This window comes from Archocentrus centrarchus, chromosome 20, assembly GCF_007364275.1.
Source record: "Archocentrus centrarchus isolate MPI-CPG fArcCen1 chromosome 20, fArcCen1, whole genome shotgun sequence".
NCBI lineage: Eukaryota > Metazoa > Chordata > Actinopteri > Cichliformes > Cichlidae > Archocentrus > Archocentrus centrarchus.
The window spans coordinates 28,900,345-28,918,046 of record NC_044365.1 but is presented as its reverse complement, the minus strand read 5'-3'; the positions used below and the strand labels follow the sequence as shown (position 1 = coordinate 28,918,046).

The 17,702-nt window shown below is 41.4% G+C and overlaps 1 protein-coding gene across 2 annotated transcripts in view; it reads right to left on the bottom strand.

Moving 5' to 3' along the window:
• Window positions 1-1,205: 1,205 nt before the first annotated feature.
• mllt10 (MLLT10 histone lysine methyltransferase DOT1L cofactor) overlaps window positions 1,206-17,702 on the bottom strand; it is a 44,776-nt gene continuing 28,279 nt past the window's right edge. The window contains exons 11-20 of one of the 2 annotated variants that reach the window (XM_030756534.1): window positions 16,272-16,432; window positions 11,936-12,053; window positions 8,629-8,719; window positions 7,380-7,570; window positions 6,257-6,406; window positions 5,333-5,388; window positions 4,839-5,140; window positions 4,471-4,494; window positions 4,081-4,174; window positions 1,206-3,668 (exon numbers count right to left, since the gene is read on the bottom strand). In XM_030756534.1, the coding sequence (XP_030612394.1) occupies window positions 3,387-3,668; window positions 4,081-4,174; window positions 4,471-4,494; window positions 4,839-5,140; window positions 5,333-5,388; window positions 6,257-6,406; window positions 7,380-7,570; window positions 8,629-8,719; window positions 11,936-12,053; window positions 16,272-16,432 (1,469 nt within the window). In that variant the 3' untranslated portion in view covers window positions 1,206-3,386. The remainder of the gene's footprint in view (window positions 3,669-4,080; window positions 4,175-4,470; window positions 4,495-4,838; window positions 5,141-5,332; window positions 5,389-6,256; window positions 6,407-7,379; window positions 7,571-8,628; window positions 8,720-11,935; window positions 12,054-16,271; window positions 16,433-17,702) is intronic. The other variant, XM_030756535.1, reaches the window with a different exon arrangement.

The window sequence follows — 17,702 nt, the reverse complement described above, 5'->3', positions numbered from 1 at the left end:
CTAGTTCCTTGAGTTTATTTCTACTGATCAGTGTACACTGTCCCAGTAAAATAAACTAATACATTTACAGCATGTGCAGCTTTATATCATGATGTCTACAAATGTAGCCTGTTTGAATAAATTGTGACAATTTACTCTTTTATATATTTTGTTAAAACCAAATTAAAATTTGGGATTTTTTTTTTTCTTTTTTAACTGAATTTGCACTATACTCAATGGCCATTTCATTAAGTACACCTCACTCATACCTCGCTCAGCTGCAGACTTGATGTAAATGGACTGGTTTTTTTTTTTAATAACACTTTTCTACTCTACTTGACCACAGGGGGGGTTCAGCATCTTGCCCAAGGATACTTTGGCATGCAGACTGGAGCAACCAGGAATCAAACCGCTGACCTTCCAGTTAGTAGACTACCTCCTGAGCTACAGCCAGGAGCTCTCCCATTCCATCACATTTCAAAGGTGCTCTATTGGATTGAGCTCTGGTGACTTTGGAAGCCGTTTGAGTACAGTGAACTCACGGTCATGTTCAAGAAACCAGTTCAAGATTATTTGAGCTTTGGGACATGATGTGTTATCCTGCTGGAAGCAGTCATCAGAAGATATTGGGAAAAAAATGGAACAGCAACAATACTCAGGTAGGCTGTGGCATTTAAGAAACGCTCAGGTATTAAGGGGCAAAAAGTCTGCTAAGAAAAAAATCTCCCACACCATTATACCACCAACAACCCGAATACAGAGATCAGCTGCTCGCTCGGTGTTTTCTTCTTTTGGTCTTTTCTCTCTAAACCCTAGAGATGGCTGTGTGGGGAAAATCCCAGCAGATCAGCAGTTTCTGAAACCCTCAGACCAGCCCATCTGGCACCAACAACCAGGTACAAGTCATTTAAATCATCTTTCTTCCCCATGATGCTCAGTTTGAACTTGAAGCAGGTCATCTTGACCATGTCTACATGCCTAAATGTACTGAGCTGCTGCCATGTGATTGGCCAGTTAGATATTTGTGCTAACAAATAGTTTAACAGATGTAACTAATGAAATGACCACTGAGTGTACTACTCCAGCAAAGTACTTTCTTTAAAAAAATTTTTTTAATTATTCATGAAACTGTACAACCTAATACTTTAAAAGTCGCTGCTCTCTAATGCATATTTTTTTCCAACCCCTTGATACAAACACCAAACGCTGCGGTTACTTAACCAGAGTGTTTCTTTAATTTTCTTTTTTGAAATACATCCTCAGTCCCCCACCAATTTATTTTTTTACACTCTTACGAAATTTATCCAACAAATGTGTGCACAAATGAAAACATGGTGCCCAGAGTATAAAATGACTTTTCATCAAAAAATGGTGCAAAACTTTTTTTTTTTTTTTTTAAAAAAGAAAAAAAAGAAAGAAACACAATGTCCCTGCACATATAAAAATAAATTAATACTTTTGTGTGTCCAGTCACTGTCAACCTTATTTTCTGGTCCTAAAGATTCACACACGCACAAACTGAGGCTTCATTGGCTTTCCTTCACACCAGCACGGCCAATCATAATCACTTATGTACAACCAACGGCCAATGAGAAAAGTTTATGTACACTTAACGAGGTAAAAACTGTGCCACCAAACGCCCCGACACACTTCCTCCCCACCTACAAACAGCTATATACAGCCAGAACCCTTCCCAAATCAGCCAACTATTAAGTAGCTTCTAGCTTTCAAACACATGACACAGAGCAGAAGTCATTAAAAATGGTTTACAGCAAGATTAGACTGAACAGAGAAACAAAAGACAAAAAAAAAAAAACTAAAAACAAAACAACTTTACACAGTAGTACAAAATGATGGTAAATTGCAAAAACCAGCTGGCTTTTAAAATATATCATCTTATGCCCGTTACACAAAAACTCCAGATAACTAAAAAGCACAACACAAAGTTGGCTTTGACATTAGAGAATGCAGCAGAATAAAATTTCCTAGTTTTATTAAAGAGACGCCCAGCCCGACAGACCGAGACCTTTTGTAATCTGTTGCCTTAGCAACGCAGCTTCATTACCAGTAGTGCTGTGAAAGATTGGAAAGATTGGGTAGAGTGACAGGGTTTTAAAAAGGAAAACAAAAATCCCGCCTTCCCCCCCGTTGGCCTCAGGCACTTGGGTTTGGACCCTGATTGGCCAGTCCTGACTGTTGTGGGTTTTTAAGTGGCCGCTGCTGTCGGCCTTTTAGGTCCTGATAGGCTGGTCCTGCTCAAGAGGTAGGTGCAGCAGGGGGCTCAATCAGGAAGACGAAACGTGCTCACTTCCACTTGCTGATATCCAGCTGCAAGGAAAGTCCATATATGTGGATTTATGCATCTTTCCTAACATTCAACTTAATTTTTTTTTTATAATTTTTTTCCCCTCTCTTTCACATTTCTTTTCCCTGAATGAGCCCCCTGTATCTGGCCCAGAGAAGAGACAGTCAAAAGCAAGGCTTCTGCGGTGACCATATGAGGCTTGGCTCACTGACATTACTGGATGTACGCAAACGGAGTGAAAGAGACACGGGGAGAGAGGCAGCAGCGAGGATGTGTGGGATACTTCCTCATCCGATACTCCCTTCAGGACTCCTGTGAGACACGTGTCAATCACACATACAGTCCTATAACAGGGAATTGTATTTTTCTAATCATATATTGCTGCCATTTTTCTTTTAATGTTTGTAGTTCTGTGTGTGCCAGCTTGTGCGCTGAGAGCACAACGCTGGTTTGGCTGAAGCCCCTGAGAGAGAGAGAGAAACAGCAGAGAGACCAGACCATTACAAAAACAATAAAAAAAAAAAAAGAGAAGCAGAAAAAAAATATCAGAACAACACGAGGAGGAGGAAAAGCTGAAAGAAAAATTATTAAAAGTTTCTGGGAACCTGTTAGTCAACTGAACTGCTGCAAGAAGAGAAACAGCACACCATGTCCTCTGGTGCTACGTACTGATAGTAACACACGCTCAGTTACTACCAGCAACATTAAATAATAAAAATAAAATCATTAAGTAGACAAAACAATCAAAATAAGGACTTGAAGCAGCTAAAAAAATTATTAAATCAAATAAATAATACAAAATTACACAAAATGTGTGAAGATTGGAAGCTAAACCAGGCTGTGTCAACTACAGACAGTCTTCTGTATAACTCACCACTGTGTGTGTGTGTGTGTGTGTGTGTGTTAATGCTTTAACACACAACTGGAAACAAATATCTAACACAAACACAGTTTGCTCTCCTGCCAATGTTCTCATCGCTAAACTACAAAGTTGACCAACAGGCTGATCCCCAAAAACTCTGCATATTTTTTTTATATATTTATATATATAAAAAACAACAACAACAAAACAACAAAAAGAAAACAGAAAGAGCATATGCCGTCATGTCTTCTCTTGCCCTCCGACGCCCACAGCTTTCTCGGCTAGCCGAGGTTTCTGCGCCCCTGAGCCGTGCGTGTCGGCGTGTGCGTGCTGCAGCGCCAGGAAGGGGTTGGCCGTGATGGTGCCTTGGCCCTGGCTCTGGGCGCCGGGCAGCAAGTTGTTGATGGGCAGCTGAGCGGAAGAGAGTGGGATGGAGGGAATCTGGGCAGAGGAGGAGAGGGACTGCAGCTGCTGGAGGTCCTGCTGCTGCATCAGTTGGTAGAGCAACACCTGCTGCTGCTCCTGGGGGAGAGAGAGAGAGAGGAAGGAGGGGGATGCAAGGAGGGAGGAAATAAGGAGGAAGAGCAAGAGGAAATTGAGGGAGAAAAAAAGGATTAAGTGGAGGTGTCATGAAAGAAAAGAGTTGAAGGGGTAAGGAAGGGATGGTGTGTGTGTGTGTGTGTGTGTGTGTGTGTGTGTATGTGTGTGTGGTGGTGGGGGGGAGTTCGGGAGAAAGAAGAAAAAAAGCAGGGAAAGTGTGGCAAAGTGGGGAAGAACAAGAGTTAATAAGCTTGGTGATTTAGACCGTTGTCCAAAGGAAAATTGTAGCTCAGTGTCTTTGTGTGTGTTTAACTGTGTGTGATAGTGGTGAGTAATCACGTCCCCTAGTGTGTGTGTGTGTGTGTGTGTGTGTGTGTGTGTTTGCATGTCATACCACTGAAGGCTGTGAGGACAGCAGCTGCTGGAGCTGATGCTGCTGCAGGAGCAATCTCTGCTGCTGCTCAGACAGTAGGCCGATTCGCGCCGCGCTGACGAGACAAAGCAGACTCGGAGTGAGACGCATTTTACATTCTGCCTGCACAATATCAGCCTGTTTAACAAACTTTTTCAAAATAATAGAGGTCTGTGAAGGGGAGCCTGACAGAATATAAGAACATCTGTTTCTATATTATCAGTTATTAAGAAAACCTTATGATCTACATTTCCCTTTCCCCCCCAAAAAAAGAACACCCATGCATGGCTACAACATTTTTCACAAAGCTGACACACATGATGAAAATGGAGCTACAGCTTTTTTGTGAAGTGGCACCAGCTTTTGTCTCACCTGGTCTTACTAGCTGCTGAGTTGCTAAAATCCAGCAAGGAAGCAAAAAGACACAAAGGGGGAGAGGACGCAATAAAGTTCACATTCATACTTCCCAGGAAACCAAGACAAACATATTCCCAGACATTTTCAGTACTTTACGATGTGGTTACGTGTAAGGGTCTTGAAAATGTGAAGTAACTGACACCCATCTGGAGCTCTTTAACTCACTGACAGCCAACCGATTTGTTGGGAAGGGTGATATGAAACCACATGTATTGATTTTATTATCATCAAAGGCTTCCAACACAATTCGGATCCCAATGTTGATGCTTTATTAATCTTAAAAGGACGCTAAATGTATTAGAGGAAGATGAAAACAGCCATACTTGGTATTGACGGGCAAGGTGACGCCCGCAGCTGCTCCTGTAGTGTGTGTGTGAGGGCTGGAGGTGCCTGCTGGCGTCTGGATCACGCCGTTCAGCGCCCCGACGATTCCCCCCATACCCAGCGCGCTCCCTGCACCCAGAGCCCCCATCAGCCCCGCCACACCGCCCAACCCGGCCGTGGTCGCCCCCACGGAGGCAACCCCATTGAGCTGTGGCTGAGGTGGACTCTGGGAGACCGAGGGAGGGGTGGAGAGAGAGGAGGTGGAACCACTACTGCTGTGGCCGCCACATGACGTGCTATCCTGAGGGCCAGACATAAACAGCCGTTAATGCCAACTCCTGCATTCATAATCTCTTTCTCACCTTCCTGTCATTAAATGTAAAGCAATAATTGCAGCTTGTTTAATTTATCATGTAAATAAAAATACTCTGGTATGTGATTAAGTGTGACTACAGATTTCAAGCCATGTGTCAAACCATATATTTGTCCTTACCTGCACTGCCACAGGTAAAGATGAGTCAGCTGCTCCCAGCTGGGCTCCTTTCACATCTGTGAATAACCAAAGGATTAGATGTGTCTAGGTAGGTTTATTCTAAAAATGTGAAATTTACTCTCCTTTAAGATCTAAAAGCTTTCTCTGATATTCAGTTTAAAATAATACAAATTAAGTCAAAGAGCAATAATCCATTTGTAGGACCAGGAACCAGAGTAGCTGAGTAATGTTTGTTTTTCTGAGTTTTAAACGTTCAACAACTTTAACCAATTAAATGACCAGATGTTTCAGCTCCTGTATAAATGTGTGAGTTCGGGCACAAATGCTGAAAATGCCTGAGGCTTGTTTGTGATAAGGCAAAAGGTAACGTATGTTTACACACGTGCACCGTCACTGTGCTCTTACCAAGTAAACATGCACTACAAATTAACTTGCTCTTGTTGTGGCGCTTGTTCCTCTGGACACTGACTGCCCACAACATTAAAAACACTGATGAGTGAAGTAAATAACATTGATTATCTCGTTATTATGGCACCTGCTCAAGGGTGGGATATACTGGGCAGCAACTGAACAGTCAGTCCTTTAAGTTGATGTGTCTGAAGCAAAGCATGGGCAAGTGCAAGGATCTGAATGACTTTGATACAAGCCAATTTCTGATGGCAAGATTACATCAAAAACTGCAGCTCTTGTGTGTTATTTCCAGTATTCGGTGCTTAGATCCTCACATCCTTTGTACAAAAAATGCTTGAAACATTGTTTAAAGTGTTGTCTTGGCCTTTAAATTCCCCAGATCTTGATGCCTGATACCTCAGATATACTGTGGAGTCAGTGGGGTGCAGCTGTTTTACTGACACAAAGGGAACCTACACAATGTTAGGCAGGTGCACTGTGTGCAGTTCTAAGTAAGTAAGAATGTCTATGTACCCGAGGAGGCCGTGGTAGGCGTGAAAGGCACTGATAGCTGTGCACTAAGAAGCTGCAGTCTCTCTTTCTTCATGGTCAGAGTTTTAATCTGCTCCTCCAGCCTCCTGTTCTCCTCCTGGAGTTGGTGGAGGGACTTCAACATGGCCACCACTGAGAGAAAGAGAAGGAGAGATGGACATAATACGACCCACTGATCAGAGTAGTAGCAATTTTTTTTTTCCCCTGCTCAAAACATCCTGTAATCGCTCTGCTCTCGATTTTCAATTTACCACTTCCCACACCTGTGTGAGATAATAAAGACTTGCACAAATGAAAAATTTTTAAAAAAATCAGCTCAATCACAGTGTGTTGTCAACACTGTTAGTACTGGAGCAGTTTTGGAATGATCTTTTTCACCAATATCCTTAATTTCTGAAAGACCACTCCGTCTTTAAGTCAAAATTATGAAACTGCTTGCTCTCACACCTCACATTCACACACCCAGTGACTTAGAAGCCAAATATACTCCCCACAGAGATGTCAGAAGTCAAGATCAGCTACAGTGACCCTGCAGCCTATACTGACTCAGTGTGGGGAGCGGGAGGAGGGTTTGCAGATGCAGCAACTTAAATCTGACTCATCTGGTTTAAGGACAGCCTTTCTAACAACCAGGCTGCCATTCCCCGTTTTCCATTTTCACTTTATTGATCCCGGAAGGGATGTTCAGATAGGTAGATAACTGGCAAGAGATTGACAGATGCAACAATAACAGATAAAGTGAGAATGTTACTGCAACGAGGGAGCGGGTCTACACAACAGCTCCAAGGCAAAAGGCCGACGGATCAATTGACATGGAGAGAGAAATGGTGCAAAACACTGAAGTGGGGAAAAATATTAAAGTGTATGAGTGTGTATGTGAGGTAAGAGAATAATCTCCAGTCATTTTTCTTCTTATCCTGTCTTTGTTTAATCTCAAGCTCTTTGCATTATACTGTATATTTCATACAGAGTATAAGGCAATCATTTTTAGGTAGTATTTTTAAAATGTAGCTTATTTTGTTAAATTAAATGAAAACATCACTGAGGGTGCAGCAGGTGGAAATAATATCACTGTGGTGACAAAAGAGTGCTTGTGTCCTCTCACCGTCTCCCTGCGTTCCCTGCTGCAGCAGGAAGCTCTGCCCTTCGTTCCACTGCCTCTCCAGGAGCTGCTCAATGCTGGTGGCCACTGGGGGCAACGTCTCCCCGCCTCCCCCTGCCCCTAGCAACCCCTGCCCCGGCCCCGGCAACGACCCCGAAGAGTCATAGCGGATCTGCAGGCCACCAATCGGAGAGCTGAATGGAGGGAGAGAGAGAGCATTGATAGAAAAAGGAGAGATGGAGAGGTCAATAGGGAGATTAACGACCTAACATAAACGTCAGACAAACATAGACACTGCTGGCTATAAAACTACATCAATTTGTTGTTACAGTGGCCCCTAATGAAAAGGGGCCAGGCTTTCTGTCTGCGTGTGAGAGCTAGAAAAAGACTAAGAGAGAGAGAGGAAGAAAGAAGACATGCAACAGGGAGAGACAGACAGAGAGAGGGAAGTGCACTGTCTTGATGCGATAAATCTTGGTGTGCACTGAGACAATCTGTTGAGCCTGAGGAGAGGGGAAGAGAGGAAATAAAGGACAGCAGGAGAGATGACGGAGCCATAAGTGTACAAACGGCAAGACTTTTCCCCTCTTTGAATCCCTCGGGTAATAATAAAAAAAAAAAAGAACTCTACTGGAATGTAACTTAACTTACCACTGACACATTAAACTTTAAAGAGACTTTAAAGAGAAGTGTAAAAAGTAACCTTATTTTGCAACAATGTTTCTAGTTAAATGTCATTTATCTTAAATTTAAGACAAAAAAAAAAAAAAAAAAACACAAATAACTAACCTCATCAAGTGAAATCACCCATTCCACAGACAGTAGCAGAAACAATTAAAAACTGTATAATCAATATTCCCATGATCCTGAATGATCCATGCAAACATTCCAAAATAGAGGAGATACAGTAAATCAAACTGTCCTTAAACACAAGGGGGGCAAAAAAAATATATCTAACTGGACTTGAAGGATGGTTACCACCTTCAAAAACACAAGTTATCGATGGCTGAGAGAGCAAGAATTGCCTGCAGGGGCGAGAGCGAAAGAGAGAGTGTGCATGTGTGTGTTTGAGGAGTGAGAGGAAGAGAGGGGAGATGAGGGGCCAGCGGAGGGAAAAGCAGAAAGGGGGGGATGGGTGAAGGAGGGGGACCAGTGAGGAATGTAAATGGTGAGGGAGGGCTGGGAGGGTATCTATGTGTGTTCTGTATGTGTGTGTGTGTGTGTGTGTGTGTGTGTGTGTGTGTGCACTCACCGCGGGGTGGTCTTGGGAGAAGCTCTTATGGAGAAGCCCTGAGCTCCGATGCCGCCGCCGCTGCTGCTGCCTCCATCTCCCGCCTCCTGATCTGCACACAGACACACACACACACTCCAAAAAATCAATTGAACAAGAACATGTCCACACTAAGCCAGCTGAAGTTGGAGACAGTTTTGTACTTGAAAATAAAGCACACTCACAACACTGTTTTCAGGTCTTTTTCTTTTCTTTTTAAATCAACATAAAGACTAAAACACCTGAACAAAAAATGAGAATAAATGAATGCGTCTTCATTTATTTAGGTAGGTAAACAACACAGACTGCCAAACATCCGCAACAACCCGGCTTTTCCACTTTGTTGTGTGTCCTCCGGCTCTCCGTGATCACCTGTGTTTTAATATATCCGGACTCACCATTTAGTTGTTCATTTCTGTTTCCTGGCAGAGAAAATGAGTCATATAATTGTGGCTTGCAAATACATTTTTTTCTGCACGGTTGTATAGCATTGTAATGTTTAAAATGAATTGTTCAAATGTCACAATAACAGAATCAATCTGGCAATTAAGTATAAAGTCAACAAAAGCACATGGCTCATGCCGACCTCCGTGGGGTGATCGGCTATACTAACAGGGATGTTTAAAAGTGATATCAAATGTTTTATTTTGCATTCAAGAGACTGAGCCTTCTTTAACACCTCAAAAAATCATGCATCATAAAGTGTCAGCGTGAAACATTTGCTGAAATTTGACAATTTTGCTGTAAACACAATTTTCAGCGCAAGACATGTTTCAAAATTGCGCTGCAGGAAAAGACAGATTGGAGGATCTTCATCACCTTACAGAGCAGTCACACAGTTTGATCACTCCCAAATAAATATATTTGGACTTGTTTAATTTGACTTTCAAAACACTTTGGTTATAAAAATACGTGATGGCTTGTGGGGTATTTATAGTAAAATACTGTTTAATTTTGGAAATGCATACAGCACTGGTTGTCTGCATGACCCCAGACATGCAGGAATTCAACCTCAGGCATACAACATTATTTTTTCTAAAGCACAGTTGTCCTCTACCACACTAAAGCAAATTGCCATTCTTCCTGGATTTCTCCACTCTGGAGACTAGTTTTTTTCAAGAATGAGGCATGATAAACAGCAGCACAGACAGAGGACCTTTTTCAAGTTTTTCTGTTTTCTCTCTGACCCAGACTTCATGCACTGTAATACTACGGGCTCTGCAATCTACAAAACTCTCTCTCTGTATCTCTTTCAAACACAAGCCTTCATTCAAACTGCATGTGCTTCCCTCTCTACCTTCTGTGAGAGTCTCTGTCTCTCCTCCCTCTGGGCCCCTGGCCAGACGCTTCTTTTCATTTTCCTCAGTGAGAGTAATGAATCACACATGCACACAGACTTTTGCATTTACACACTCACACAAACTCCCCTCTACTTAAGACAGTCAATCCCAGCTTTTACCCCCACCAGGTCACCACTCCAGTCCCTCGCTCCCTTCTTTTTCAAGTCCTTTTTTCTGTCGTAACCCTTTCCGTCCCTGGCACCTCCCTCCAGACACTCAAAAGCAAAGAGAAACGGCTGCCAAAGTAAACAGGCAGCATGCATACAAACACATGCACACAATCACTCTCTCTCTCTCTCTCTCTCTCACACACACACACACACACACACACACACACACCTTGCACGTTTATGCTCACATGACTCTTACTAGCTGACAAACAGATCTTCACATTTATGTAGCCATACACACGTGTTCTCCACGTCTGTATGGCTACATAAATGTTGTGGCAAGGAAATATGAATGTTCATTAAGGCTGCTTAATGATCATTTTCATTAGTAGTTAAAGCAGCTCCATGGAGCAATAGGTCAATCAAGTGAAAATAAATCTGCTACTATTTTAATAATGAATTAACCGTTTCATGTCAATATCTCAAAAGGTCTCTGGCTACAGCTTCTCTAATATGGAAAAACAAACAGAAAAGAAAAAATTAATTCTACTGACATTAAAGAAGATATAGCTAATCAATTAAGAAAATCACTGGCCTGTTATTTTATACTTATGTTGATATTTAAGCTACCCAGACATTCAATAAACAGTCAAATCAAAATGGAGAAAATACATAATCCTCACATCTGAAAATTTGTAAACAGCAGAAATTACTTCATATTTAAATAGGTATTTACAAAATAAATAAATACCAAATACGTAATTTGAGGCATTTAATTTCACACAATTGAATAGTACACACATACACTAATTTTCACCTCATTAGAACTTGCATATATCTGAAACTATTAAATTAAATCTAGTATAAAATCTAATGTTTTTCTTAATTAAAAAAGAAAAAAAAAATCAAAAATCAAAACAAAAAAAAAAAAAAAAAATCAGGTGCCCACTGTTCAAAATTTTCTTTTTCAGGAATTATACAAGGTTCACTTGTGACTACACACTTAACCTGCCTATTAAATCTCTTTGCCCACACAGTCCTGTATCCATGATTTCAGAGGACACTGCATTGACCTACACTGACCTCTAAAGACTTACACTAATGTTAGTAACTTATCTGATCTCAAACTTAAAATACATGATGTGCACCCATAAAAAAAAGAAAGAGGAGTTTATAAAGTGAGGTAAACAGATTTAGGTTCCTGAACCACATACACACAAACGAACGCACACACACAGACACACACGCACGGCCTCGTGGCCCCCTGTCAGTCAGCCTGATTAGTGAGCTGACCTGCAGGTCAGCCTGGATCTGGCTCTGATGACTGCTGACCGGCAGCAGGAACCGCTTCCTCCTCTACACTCTTTATTCGTCTCTTTTCTCTTGCTTCCCGTCTCTCTGGCCAACCAGATGTCTTGCATCAGGAAGCGGCCACTCTTGATTACTCAAGTCTCTCCCAACTCCCTCATCAGCTCTTCTGCTCTGGACATACAACAAAAACCTACTTTCTCTCTACAGCCTGAGCTCCTGGAGGCTCCGCACACCATCCTCTGCTCCTTGAGTAACATTTCCTTAAAAAAAAAAAATTTAACTTTTTCTTTCATACTAATAAGAGCTTATGAAAAAAAAAAAAATAAGAGTGAAGAAAGAGGTGAAAACCCAAGCTGTTTAACTGGAACAGAGTAGGAGGGGCTTAAGAATATCACAGACCCTTGGCCTCTCTGAGGGATCAAAGGGGCATAACCTATCAATTATCTCCCTGTCCTCGTCCCTCTCAAACACATATTTTTGTGACACGCACACAAACACACACTGCCACGTAATGCGTTGTTGCTGTACCTGCTGGTGAAGCCTCAGACTGTGCGATGAGTGCCGCCATGGTCGAGTTGGGGTTCAGCCTGTTGCCAAACATGTGAGGGGGGGCCAGGTTGAAGACGGAGCCTGGGAGGCTGCTCACCTGTGGACAGCGACAAAAAAACAGGGACATATAAGCCACGAGAAGCCACATCTCTGATTTGTTATAACGACTAAACCAGCAGTTTTTCTAGATAACCGCATGATTGTTCTTTTCCACTGAACCATCTGAGAAGTCGTGCTTGGAAAAAGGCAGGCAACTTTAAAAAAAAGAAAAAAAAAAAAAAAAAGAAAGAAAAAGTGCCAACTGACTGCATGAAAGGCAAAATTTAAGCTGGCAAGACAGATTCTCTCTTGATCGTAATCTCACGAATTTTGCAAGAATCCAGCTGTAAACTTTTAGAGTGAGAAAAAGTTTCCCACATTGCAATCATGTGGTGATTTACGTTTTAACGGCCTGAATGTCCCAACAAACGGCTTTATAACGATAAAAAAAGGGACCGAACCTTAAAAACAGAGTGAATTTCAAATAACAAAAGTGCCTAAAAATTACCTTTAATTTAACGATTAGGAACTGGGGCTTTTATGATAAACACACATTATTAGCTTATCTGACACTTTTCCTTTACTTGACAATTTTATGTATAAAATGTCACAATAGTTAAACTCAGCCCTAGTTCCCCCCCCCGCTGATAGGTGGAAGAACAGGGGAGGGAGTTGGTTCACTCTTACACACACACACACACACACACACACACACACACACACACACACACACACACACACACACACACACACACACACACACACACCTTACATTTCAAAAATAAGAACCTGCAGATTTTTGGTAGTTGTGTTGATGTATAAATTACCCCAAAGATCAGCAGAATTATTACTTTTTAAATTTTTTTATGGGATTTAAATTTTTAAACATTATACATTTCTTTAAAAAAAAAAAAAAAACAATTTTCTTTATTAGTAAATGACACAATTATAGTCAGATGTTTCTTTGGTGCAGATTTTTCCGGTGCCTATCTGAAGTGCTCAGTCTGTGTAATGCATAGACTGTTTTATGAATTTGACTTCTTTAGTCTTTACTGTTCGTTCTCTAATGTCATAATAAACATCTGAATTACATCTCTAAATGTGAACTCACAACAATCCACCATCATTTTATACATTAAAAAAAACAAACAGTATATTATGACTGCGCAGCTCATTATTCTGTCACACACACACACACACACACACACACACACACACACACACACACACACACACACACACACACACACACACACACACACACACACACACACACACACAGAGCTCAGAGTGCCTCGGCACCCCAACAGTATGCTGACATGCTGACAAAGTGTTTCTGATGCATAGAGTTTAATCCAATTAAGGCATTTCCCAAATAAGGACCGTGGAGTAAAGGGTGGGGTCGACAGAGAGCGAGGACAGTGAGGGTGGAGCATCGGGAGGAGACTCCGGTCTATCTAGGAGGACAAAATGGCTGTAGGAGGACAAAGTGAGTAAAGAAGAATTTAAAACCCATGTTTGGAAAGAATTTTATAGTTTTTTTGTCCACCATATAGATGTGGAAAGACGTTCAGTGAAATGACTTAAGTGAAACGTCGGGCAGGTCAAAGACTCTCTGTAGTTTGGTTTACTTTATTTCCAATCAGAAATCGCATCAAATAAAATTGTTTGATGTTGAGCTGAAATAAAAACGCCATACCAGTAAGACCAGAAACATTAAGGCTAAAAATACAAATCAAGACTTTAGGGGATCAGTAAAACCGGTGTGTGTGTGTGTGTGTGTGTGTGTGTGTGTGTGTGTATATATTCTGTCTTATTGCTTTAGGGGTGATTATGATACATTTGTTTAAATTTCTGGTGGGTTTCTGAGGAATTAAAAAAACCCCTGAAAGCCATGATCTCATATCAGAAATGTATGCACTCAGTAAATCTGGAACGCATCCTGTCAATTCCAATTCCTGTTAAATGTTAATTTCCAAAAAATGGAACCTGTTCCTTTGACCATTTTATCCACCTCTGAAATTACTGCAGATTTCTTTCTACACCCGCCCCCCCCTTCTCTTCCTCCTCCCAGTTCCATAATCCTGCCCCCTTTCCCATCAACAGTCATTTTTCATTTACATTCATTTTTCATTAAAGTCTCTCTCACACTCCTTTTCTCTGTCCTGGGCTGATAGCCAATAACAGTAGGCCAAGAGTCTGCTAGAGGACTGAAAATAGCAAATGGTCTCTGTCATTCACCGAATCATCCAAACACACACACACACACACACACACACACACACATAGGAAAGCCTGTTGTTGGCATCCTTCTATAGTTGTGTAATTACTCCCAATTCGATTTAAAGTGTGTATGTGAGTGTGTGCGTGCATGTACGCACTTCTCTGTTGCCCAGAGGCCTGCATCACACTTTACAAACTAACACACATGGTTAAAACAATTTGAAGAAGAAAAAAAAAAAAAAAAAGTGTGTGTGTGTGTGTCTGTGTGTGTGTGGGGGTCTCTATTAAGTCACCCTCACGCTTCCTTTCTGCTGCCCTTTTCTCATTTTTCTCTCTCGCTCTCTCAGACACACAAACGCGCACACAGCTACAACCCAAACTCTCTATACATGCAGAAAACAGGCGTGATATCCTGCGCTTCCCTGGGCCTCCCGTCCTCTATACTATGTGCTGAACAGAGAGGGAGCAGGGCGAGATGAAGGCCAAGCCAGCGAATCCCAAGCATGAGTGCTAACCCCCCTAAACACACAGTCACTGCAACCCCTCCCTCCCTCCCTCCCACCATCTATCTCTCCATCCCTACTGTGGTGCTTGTCAGATGTCATTACATCACAGGACATTGGAGGGGGGAAAAAGAGAAATGGATGGGGACAGAGAGAAGGAAGGTCGAGGGTGAGAGAAAGTGTGTGTGTGTGTGTGTGTGTGTGTGTTGTGTGTGTGTGTGTGTGTGTGTGTGTGTGTGTGTGAGTGAGTGAGTGAGAGAGAGAGAGAGGTGGTAAGTGGACATGGGAGAAAGATGAGGCTGGGTGGACAGAGACAGAATGAGGTCTTTGGGAGTATTTTTGAAAGGACGGACATTGGGGTCAGTGAGTGAAGATGAGGTTTTTGGGTTTTTTTTTCCCTCTTTCTAGGAGATAGGTGCTTTGATAACTGAAGGGGGCCGAGACGATCGTGTTAGATACAACAACCTGAAAACTGGATATTAGGTTTATTCAAGCCAACAGCGCACACTGAAAAAAGGAAGAAAAGCCTAATAATCGAGATCTTGGATAATTTATCCAACATGCTTAACTCCTGCTTTTATACGAGGTTTAAATGAGAAAATGTTTAAAATTTCATCATTTTTATTTTATTTCCATTCCATTATTTCATGCTGTCAAAAAAAAAAAAAAAAAAAAACCTAAATGTTTCATGATAGGACAGATTTTCTTTAATTACACAGCCTTGATTCTGCACCCACTTTCTCAAATAATGTATTGTGAATGAGTGCTTTCCCAGCTTGGCTGTTTTTTTTTTGTTTTTTTAAAACCATTCTCCCCCTTGAGTGACACGATGGAAATCATAATAGTGCAGGCATATTACAATAATACAGAGCCTTGGTGGTTTTTGTCCAGTATTTCATTATAATAGAACTTGAATGTCTACTCTTCTTCAAAAAAGAAAAAAAAAAAAAAAAAAAGAAAGAAGAAAAAGGATGATTTTCCAACGTTTCCCTCTGTGTCACATTTTTATTGAGATCCACAAAAAAGAAAAAAACCCAAAACAGATTCCTGTAGATTTCATTAATAAAATGCATGACTATTTTCTCACAGACCTTGCTCACTAGGGTTAGTAGAAATTAATTAGGCTGTGGTTGAAACATTAAAAAGACTTCTTTTTGTGCTCTGAATGAGCCTGAACGACACTCTACAGGTGCAACCCCACCATCAGCTACAGAAGAACTGAGCTGAGAAAACACAATGTGCACAAGGTCGGAATACACACATTTCACACATAATTAATGGGCGGAGGATTAACAATAGTGCTGAGAGATTTGGTGCGGAAGATGTTTAATTAGTGTGCTTTGGTTTATTTGTATTCCCGGAGTTTATCTGCACTTCAGCTCAAAGATGCCGAAGATGTGGATGAATGGGCAGATGTAGAGGGTGCTGTGTGTGTGTGTGTGTGTGTGTGTGTGTGTGTAAGAGAAAGAGAGACAGTGTGCGTCACGGTGGGTTTGATGAGCATGTATTTCCATATACGTGATTGGGGAGAGGTTTTAGCGCATACTCACGTGTGTGGATGCCGTGCTGTTCAGCGGTGCTGTGGCAGTGAATGGAGAGGGAGGGGCTAGAGAAGGTGTGGGCTGCTGTTGCTGTGACAACTCAGTGCTGGCTCCGCCCATGGCGATGGCTCCTGTCCCCGATGATGGCCCATCGGCAACAGAGAAAACACCTGGGGGGGGGGGGGGGGGGGGGGGACAAGACGTTTATTAATACAATTGCACAAAGAGTTTAGCAAAAGGTGTAGACAGGAAAATTTCAGGGTCCTGCTGCTGTACACGAGGACTCGCTGTCACACCGTCACACTTGAATTGATCAGCACATTTGTTAAAATAGTTAGGAACATGTAAGCTTTTCCCCACTATGCCAAGTTAAAGAGTCTAAATCACTGACATTAAAGCTGGTTTAAAATTTTGCACCTGCCTTGATTTTCTTTTGGCATGCATAATTTTTTTTTAGTAAAATGTAAGGATTGCACACTGTAGGCAAAAATCAGTCCATATAGTTATATTATTTAAGTCAGAACTGACTTAGAAAGCATTATTAGACTTTTAAAGGCCTTTTAAAGTGTGGATTTTCTTGAGATAAATAATGTGCATTTATAATTCAAGACATAATGAAATTGTTTTAACTCCATTATCTTTTCTTTTTTTTTTTTTAAATAATCAATCAACTTGAAACAACAACCTTTTTTAAGAAGAAGAAAAAAAACAACTTCAAAACCAGGGGAATAAATGTAAATCACCTGAGAAACAGAAATAGGGAAACTGCTAAATTAAAGCATGACTCACTGATTAAAGAATTAGTCCTTCAACAACCTGCAGATCTGCTGACTGTTATAAATTTAATGTGTCGCTAATAAATTCAACAAATGTTATAAATGGTTCAGCATGCAGGCTTGCTTGAGAATGCAGTCCAATAGTTTGGTTTCTTTATAGGCATAAAAACCAAATTACAATAATTACAGGAACACACACACACACACACACATACATACACACACCAGAAATTATTCAAATTTTTAAAGACTGGGACGGGCGATAAGGGAAGAAACAGTGTTCTTCCCTTTTGTGCTCTTTGTCTCGCAAACAAAACACAATTTTTCCCCTGCATATTAAAAATAATGACTATATATTATGAAACATAAATTGCTATAATTTACCATCACATATATTCCTGTATTTTCTTTTTTTTTTAAAAACACATCCATAAATATGCTGCAATCTCTGATCTTTCTACTCTCTCTCCCTTCCTCCCCTCACATACCCTTGTGCTCGTCCACTAACTAGGGATAAACCCTGCCCCTGCCCCCCTTTGACCCCATCAGAGGAGGGGGGAGAGAGGGCCCCTCAAGCCCACAAAAGCCTGAATGGCTCAGGGCAGCACGCATTCACTGGGGGAACAAGAGATCTTTGTGCCAGGAGGGGAGGGATGGAGGGAGG